General features: G+C 36.6%; 1 protein-coding gene across 1 annotated transcript; it reads right to left on the bottom strand.

The window, feature by feature from the left end:
* Positions 1-1,465: 1,465 nt before the first annotated feature.
* LOC112697724 (uncharacterized) lies at positions 1,466-7,682 on the bottom strand. The gene is made up of 7 exons (XM_025751029.3): positions 7,241-7,682; positions 4,762-4,855; positions 4,552-4,640; positions 4,283-4,453; positions 2,972-3,082; positions 2,116-2,182; positions 1,466-2,026 (listed from the first exon to the last, which is right to left on the bottom strand). The coding sequence occupies exons 2-7, from the start codon at positions 4,835-4,837 to the stop codon at positions 1,746-1,748; spliced, it is 795 nt and encodes a 264-aa protein (XP_025606814.1). The 5' UTR covers positions 4,838-4,855; positions 7,241-7,682; the 3' UTR covers positions 1,466-1,745.
* Between the last annotated feature and the right edge of the window lie 355 nt (positions 7,683-8,037).

Below are 8,037 nucleotides of genomic sequence, written 5' to 3'. Positions count from 1 at the left end.
AAAGACACAAAATTTTGTATTCTTATATTCTGTTTAGTGATAAACTAAAACAAATTATGAAAATTTAATTTATTCTTTTTTTCATTCAAAAAATTTGAAATGAAAAATATAATAATAAAATATATAATTATAAAAAATTAACAAGAATAATGAAAAAAAATGAAAAATAAGTTGTGTTCCTTGTTAGTGTCTCTGAACACATTGTCTCTGCCCATGTCTCCTCTGTCAGATACGATTTTGTGTGTCAGTGTCCTTGTCTCTGTAAACAAACGCAGTCCATAGTCCGGCCCCGGCCCCGGACAACGGGCAACGGGCATCGGGCATCGGGCATCGGTATCCGTCGGGCATCGGGGTCTCCAGAGATATTCGCGTATTTTAAAAGTTAAAGAAAATAAAAAAACAGAAAAATTTGAAATAAAAAAATAACCCTGAATTGTCGTTACAAATCCACAATAACTTCAACCATTCAATTCCAATTTCCCTTCAGCCATTGTGCATGAATTAGTAATTAGTTGGATAACAGTGCAGAATTGATTGATTAAAGCAAATACTATAGCTTCAATTAAACCAGAGGCACATATATGAGGCATAATCACAAGCAAGAATTTTCATCATTAGGACATAGACAACAACTAATATAAAATCACAGATATCACAATAATGTTATAATAATTAATAAATACTTTCAAAGTAAATGAAAATCACAGAAATTACAGAGACTGACTTACCGAAAGGAAGAGCGGCCAACAGAAAAGAGGTTGCCGACGGCGATAGAGAACGAACAAACACAATTCTAACTCTGACGATCTTGCTGGACGGCGATGAAGATGATTCTCCTGTGACACGACGAAGACAACGACGGTTCTGCCTCTGACACGACGATTCTTCTCGGACTAGGTGAGGCACGCGATGACGACGTTCTCCTCGGACAGGTTTCTCAGGCGCGCGACGAGGTGCTGCGGTGACCTTCAGAGTGAGAGGGGGAAGCAGTAAGAAGGGAAAGCGCGGCGGTGAGGGAGGAGGAGGGTGGCAGACAGTGGTAATAGAAAAAGTGGAGAGAATCTGTGAAAAGGTTTAAGTTCTGCTAAATCTGAGAAGAGAGGAAGTAACGACAGGTAGGGATTTAGGTACAGGTAGGGATTTAGGTTTCCTGTTAAACTAATGAAAAACTTTTGGGACACTAATTTTTAGTATTTTATCAGCAACAGGATGCAAATCAACAAAATGTTTTCTATAGCCAAAGTGTGTTTTTGCAAACCCATCATCACCGTCCAACAAGATTTCAAAAGCATTTGCTACTTCATGTTCAATAAAATTACATAGTACCCCTTACAAATAATTCAAAATAAAAGCAAGAACCTTTTGTGCCATTGGTTTTTGGGTTAAAACGAAAGGACAAGAGAAAGAAAACCTGGGATATTTTGAGGAGAAAGATGAATTGGGAAATAATAATAAAAGAGGGGAATTGTTCAAACACAATTTTATTATTCGAATGAGATGGCTGTTTCCATAAAAGCATTTTTGTGAAAATGATATTATGAACCGTCAAATAGTTCAATCAAATATATTAAACTATCTAACAGTTCACAATGTCTTCATTGGAGTAACCACCTTAGAATTAAGGGGTAGACAAATTTCTCCATACATATCCTAACATTTGGAGTTACTCTCGATGTGAAACTAGCCAGGATATTTCTTAACAACCATTAAACAACTATTTTGAAACCCTGAAATATTTAAGAAGCTCATGCAGCAGTGGCACTCGAGTTTCGATCGCTAGATTTGTTTTTGCGGCCCCAAACAGGATTGGACACAATAAGCTGATGCGGCACAAGCCGTTTCTCACGCTTCGTGAGCTTGCGGAAATTGTGAACCTTCAACCTCGCAATCTTCGCCTCTTCTTCAGCGGTTATTTCTCTTACTACAACTGTTAGCCTGCATTCCGGTTTGACTTTGATGCCGGCTCTTCCTTTGGAATGGTAAGAAACTTTCTTCCGGAATAATCCTTTTCCAACAAACGCTTCGGCTGCAAGAAATATGAAACAGCATCAGCACGGATTTAAACAAAGTGGCTAAACAAATTAAGTTACACAATTGCAAAATTTGAAGCGTTACCAACAATGAGGCGCTCTGCATCCAATCCATGATTATTTACGGCATTTCCTTGGGCTTGAGTAATACCCTGCAGTGCTTATAACTTTAAAACATAAGTTTCCAATTCTGCATTTCCCAGCACAGATCATGGAAAAGGAGAAACAATCCCATAGAATTAGATAATGGTAATATTAAGGGGAAGAAGTGATGAAATTTTGGGAGCTGAAATATATGTAGGAAACAAAATACAAGTGCAGTGCGTAATAATAATAATAATAATAATAATAATAATAAAGGCAGCTCTGTAGACAAGCATCTCGTGTTAATGCAGGATCCTAGAAAGGCCACACCAAAAGGGCGTAATGTAGGCAGCCTACCCTGATAATTACATAAGTAGCCAATTCCACGGCTTGAACCCGTGACCTTGAGGCCACACGGAAACAACTCAACAACAACAACAATAAGGCCCCTGAAATTGTGGACCGAAGTGGAGGAGAAAAAATTGAACAATCCAGAAAGCCAAAAGAATGTAGAAAATGATAGAGAAGGACATAAGGTAGCTAGAGAGAAAGCACAACAACATTGAAAGTATCTGAAGGTAAGAAAGAAGTTGATCTTTATGGTCTATTTTGTGAATGAATTTATCTGTGACTTTAGAGAGTTGCAGATATATTGCTAAGATACAAGGCTTAATGACCGACTACACCAACAGCTGAACTTGTTCTAAGGAAATACGAACTCTTGGTTAGAAACCAATGAGGACAGATAAATCAACAGCCTAGCCTTGATGCTGTATGGTGATCTAGAAGAAGCAATTGAATACTCTTAGTTTTGTCTACACACAGAAATGAAAATACAGTGTAATACCACTTATTACCTGATATACAGTTCTTGAAGCTCGCTTTACTGTCACTTGCAATTGCAGCAATGCATCTTTAACCAGCATACCACGAACCAAAGCAGCAACCAAGTTGACCTTCTTAGGACTCTGAGAAAGCACGTTGAAAATAAGGTAATCAGTCATATATGCTAACTGGACCACAGAAAAACAGAAACCCAGAAATTATGATCATGTTTCCATAGCATTCAATCCAAGGGTGGCTTTTCATTGACCAGAAAATTATGCTGACTGAAGAAACACAGAAAGTTTCTCAAAAAGTAGGCAGAGGCACCATTTGACTTGGTGACCTGGTATTCTCTATGGGCACGTTCAGAGATGCTCAACCAATAGTCTCAGGATGAAACAGATCATGTTATACTTTTCAGTTTTCAAACTATTGCTATGCTGCAGTCTGAACTAGCTAACATTGTATTTTAAGCAGTTACTTCAGAATGACCCATATTAACAGGGGAAAAAATGATATCCATAAGCAATTCACAATATATTGGCAATTTGGCATCGACAAAATCACTGCAGCACCAAATGTTATGCTGTTAAAACTGAATTATCCATAATAATATAACAATAATTGTGAATGGCATGAAAGGCATTTCATAGTTAGTGCAAGCATTTGAGTTGAGTTGAGTTGTGTATCATATCGTCAAGCATGAAATGCCCAATGGTTATAAGGCATTTCAAAAGTTCAGGAATCTTCGAAAATCTTACTTCAAGATAAAATGGAAGTAATGATTATAAAGAATATTACATACAAAAACTGATAAATCGAGGTAGAAATGAATACAGTCAGCACAATGGCAGTGACTGAACCTGTTAAGCAGGAACAATTTCCTTGTCTAAATCATAATAGTTTTGTTAAAAGCACCTTTCAGGATGAAAGATTGATGTTTAAATAGGAGTTTCTCTCTCAGACGTTTTTAGACACCAGAAACCTGCGCTTCAATCATATTTATTGTTTTTTTTTTTTTCTCTTGTAAGAAGCATCTCTCAGTCCTCTCATTTTCTGTTAGACTACTTCATAATAGGGTTGTCTTAATAAAGGGGTTCGTTTGTTGTTGCTTTTGGAAGAAGTACCATTTTCAAAACAGAGTCAGAGGCAGAAGTAGAAATCATAGACATGCTTTTTTATTAAAATGAAATGGAATTAAACTATTTGAATGATAAGTACTCTTTAGCATAAATTAAAGAAAACCAATGAAATCAAAAGATTTGTGTCATGTCCATATTGTAAATTGAGCAATTACTTAAGAAATACAAGATAACAGAATTACACAAGGGAAAAAAACAAACCTGCTTTATTTTTGACATTACTGCTTGAACTCTTTCTTTCTTAACAGGTGTCTGCTTCTGGTCTTGAGCTTCTTTGCTACCCAAAAAGGAAGTTAAGGCTAACGGGGAGGAAGTTGGTGTTTGTTCCAGATTTGATGACTTAGAAAGCAAACAGGTAGAACCTGAAATTCCCTAAAACAAAAGAACCGTGTAAACTCTAACTATCTGTCAATAGAGTTTAAGTAGAGAGCTTATAACGTGATATGATCAGTCACAATGTAAATCAAAACCTGGTATTGGAAAGAGTGATAAACAGGGCTATGACTTGAAATTGAGGGCAATAGTACTGTTCTTGCTGTCAACGTCGTCACACCCTTACCTACAATGTACAGAAATAGGTTTTCTAAAGTATTTAATAAAACCTAAAAAAATAAGAGTAAAGCATGAGCAACTTCACATAGTTTGCAAGAAGGAAATAGTTAAAAACATAAATCACCAACCTTGGGGAGATGAGGTGGTAGCAGAGTGTGCAATTTGACGAAAAACTGGCAAGAAATGCCTTTGCCACTGGACCATGATTACAATGCACTCTTTCTGTAAAGTACAACCACAATATGAATAGGTTGTTTAAGGAAATTAAAAAACGAAGCAAATTTATCAAATGTCATACAAAGTTTAGGATCACAAGAACAATATTCAAATCAACTATTTTTTCTTTAAATACAACTAGCGGCTCAAATGGCACCGTAGAACCTAGTGATGGCAATGGGTCCAATGGGGGCGGGGACATGCTCTGTCCCCGTCTCCATGGCTGTGTTTGTTTCTGAGAACAGGACCGGACAAGACATTGAGAACAGGATAGGACAAGACACTAATTGACAGACACACAAAATTTTGTGTTCTTGTTTTCTGTTTGGTGATAAACTAAAACAAATTATGAAAATCCAATTTATTCTCTTTTTTTTTTTCATTCAAAAAATTTGAGATGAAAAATATAATAATAAAAAATATAATTATAAAAAATTAACAAGCATAATGAAAGAAAAAATGAAAAATAAGTTGTGTCCCTTGTTAGTGTCTCTGTGTCCTTCCTGTCAGGATGGACACAAAATACACTAATTCAGTGTCTCTGGACTAAGGTTCTGAGAACCGGACCGGTCATCAAACCGTTCTAGTCACTGGTTTACTGGTCCAACCAGTGGTTCGACCGGAAAAACCGTTTTAGAATAGAATAATAAATTATAAATATGCAAGTACTAAGTTGAGGGTATAGGGTAGTATGAAATTTTTCTAATGAAATACAATTCCTCATCAGTACACAAAATGTTAAAAGAAATATCTGACAAGAATAGGCAGAATATCAAATGAATTATCATAAATCCAACTAAAAAATAAACATAGTACTTGGATAAATAAATTTGATAACATTATTAATAACAAAGTTGGTAGTGGACTAGTGCTAGAAAGGCTTTCACCAAATGAAGGTGCATATAGGCTTTAAGAAACAATAGACTTGGGTTTGTGCAGCAGCATTTTGGATGAGTTGCTTTGAAGACCATTTGGTGAAACTAAACTTTGAATAGGTACAACACAAGCTTCACCAAATGCTCATAACACACAAAGACAGTTTCTCATAAATAAGTGCTCATCCTCTAAAAATAATCATTTGAATTGGTATAAGGCAGGAAAAAATGACCATAAGTCTCTTTACCCAAGTCAAAATAAACAACCATATCTGAACTCAACAATCAGCATTCAGCACCAAACATTACAAAACATTAACCAATAATCACACTAAACCTGCAACCAGCAATTACAAAACAGCAACAAACATTAGTACATTATAAAACATTCCAAAACAGTGATGACACTAAAAGATCTTGTTTGGGTGAGCTTCTAAGAAAAGATCTTTTTTCGAGTTATCTTTTTTTAAAAGATCTTATAGAGAAGTAAAAGTAATTTTATGTTTGGATATCTCATGTAAAAAAGTCTTTTTATCTATCAATTATGTTTGGGTATAACAATATAAAAGTACTTTTTTGTTTATTTATTACATGAAAAACATCTTTTTTTTAAGGAAAAAAGATCTTTTAAAAAAAGATGTAAATTACAGCTTCTCAAAAAAGATCTTTTTTTGATTTTACTAGTGCTTTTACTTTTACTACTAGAAATTTGCCGAACACGTTAAAAAATAAAAAAAGATCTTTTTTCATTGAAAAAAGATCTTTTTTAACAAAATAATGGCGCCCAAACATGCACTAAACCTGCATAGTAAATAATCTCAAAGACAATGATTACCAATATCCAGCAAATAAACAATAAATACACAACAACAATTTAGCAAATAAACAAGAACATGACCTAAAATAGAAAATCCAACAAATTAAGTCGCAGCAACCTAACAATTTGGCAAATTAAAACAACAGCAGCCCAACAATTTAGCAAATTATCAACTTAACAAGTTCAAGAACAGAAAATCACAACAAAAAAAAAATTAAAAGTAACAGAAGAACACAAGAACAATTAGCAAATTAACAAATTCACAATAACAATTAAAATCTACCAGAAGAACACTAATGCAAGTGGAATCATCATGCTAATATGTTTTCTGCAAAGATGTTATTTGAGCAGCTAAAATTTCTTAATTACTATGATCCAATTATTCTAATTTCACAAGCAATCAACTTACTAAGTTTCTAAAAGCTAGAAATTATAAAACCAACCAAAAATATGGTTAAAGCATTTCATCAAACATGTTGAGTGCGGTAAAATTAAAACGAAATAAGAGAATTCAAAGCTTAATTTCAATGTGACAGAGAAGAGAACATAACTATCGTAACTTTATTCAGTCTATGAAAAAATCCAAACCACTTCCAAATCAAATAATTAATTGTAATAGAAATCAGAAGATGCAGAGTTTGAAGAAGAGTATTGGTGTTGTGTGAGTGTATTGTCTGGTGGCGGGTTTAGAGAACTCACGGCGACAAAAGAGAGCAGTTCGACGGCTGGGTGGAGCGCGCGGGTTGGTCGCAGAGTTTGAAGCGGAGCAACGTGGCTTCCAGACGAATGCGAACTCGAACGGTGAACAGCGAGTGAACGCGAACGGTGAACACCGAGCGAACGTGAACGGCGAAGAACGCGAACGAAGACGACAGCTGAACGAAGACGTGAACGTGAACGGCAAACAAACGACGACGGAAGGACGGCTGAGCAGACAAAGACGACGGACGCCGAGCTCGAGGAAGCAGCCGCGATCGGTGACAGCGAACAGGGGTTGAAGACTTGGAGCACGAGGGAAGATAGATGACGGATGGCGAACTTGGATGGCGAACTTTGAGTGCGACGGCGGCGGCAGTATTCCACTCCTTGCGGCGGTGGTGTAGGCTTACAGTGATAGGGTTTGTGTGATTTCTTTCTAAAAGAAAGAAAGGGAGAAAGAAACGAAGGAGCTTCCCTTTTTTGTGTAAACCGGCCGGGTTCCGGTTCTGTCCGACCGACCGGTTCTTGTCCGGTTCAACTGTTTTTTATCGGTTTTCTTATTACCGGTTTTATATGTCTGACCGAATTGTTAATATTGTCGGTTTGCGGTTAAATCGTTCGACCGGTCAGTCTGGTCCGGTTTTTAAAACATTGTTCTGGACACATTGTCTTTGTCCATGTCTCCTCTGTCAAACACGATTTTGTGTCTCAATGTCCCTGCCTCTCTAAACAAACGCAGCCCATAGTCCGGCTCCGGCCTCGTCCCCGCTCCCACCTCGGGCATCGTGCATCGGACA

The sequence above is a fragment of the Arachis hypogaea genome, chromosome 16 (assembly GCF_003086295.3).
Source record: "Arachis hypogaea cultivar Tifrunner chromosome 16, arahy.Tifrunner.gnm2.J5K5, whole genome shotgun sequence".
NCBI lineage: Eukaryota > Viridiplantae > Streptophyta > Magnoliopsida > Fabales > Fabaceae > Arachis > Arachis hypogaea.
The sequence above is the reverse complement of the archived record's forward strand: the minus strand, read 5'-3'. Positions and strand labels throughout refer to the sequence as shown.

Bases quoted from the DNA above. Each gene is read 5' to 3' on its own strand.
- LOC112697724 (XM_025751029.3), bottom strand. From the start codon at position 4,837: ATGGTCCAGTGGCAAAGGCATTTCTTGCCAGTTTTTCGTCAAATTGCA. The intron at 4,641-4,761 runs GTTGGTGATTTA...TGTACATTGTAG, and splicing joins TACCACCTCATCTCCCCAAG to GTAAGGGTGTGACGACGTTG. The intron at 4,454-4,551 runs GTTTTGATTTAC...CTTTTGTTTTAG, and splicing joins ATCACTCTTTCCAATACCAG to GGAATTTCAGGTTCTACCTG.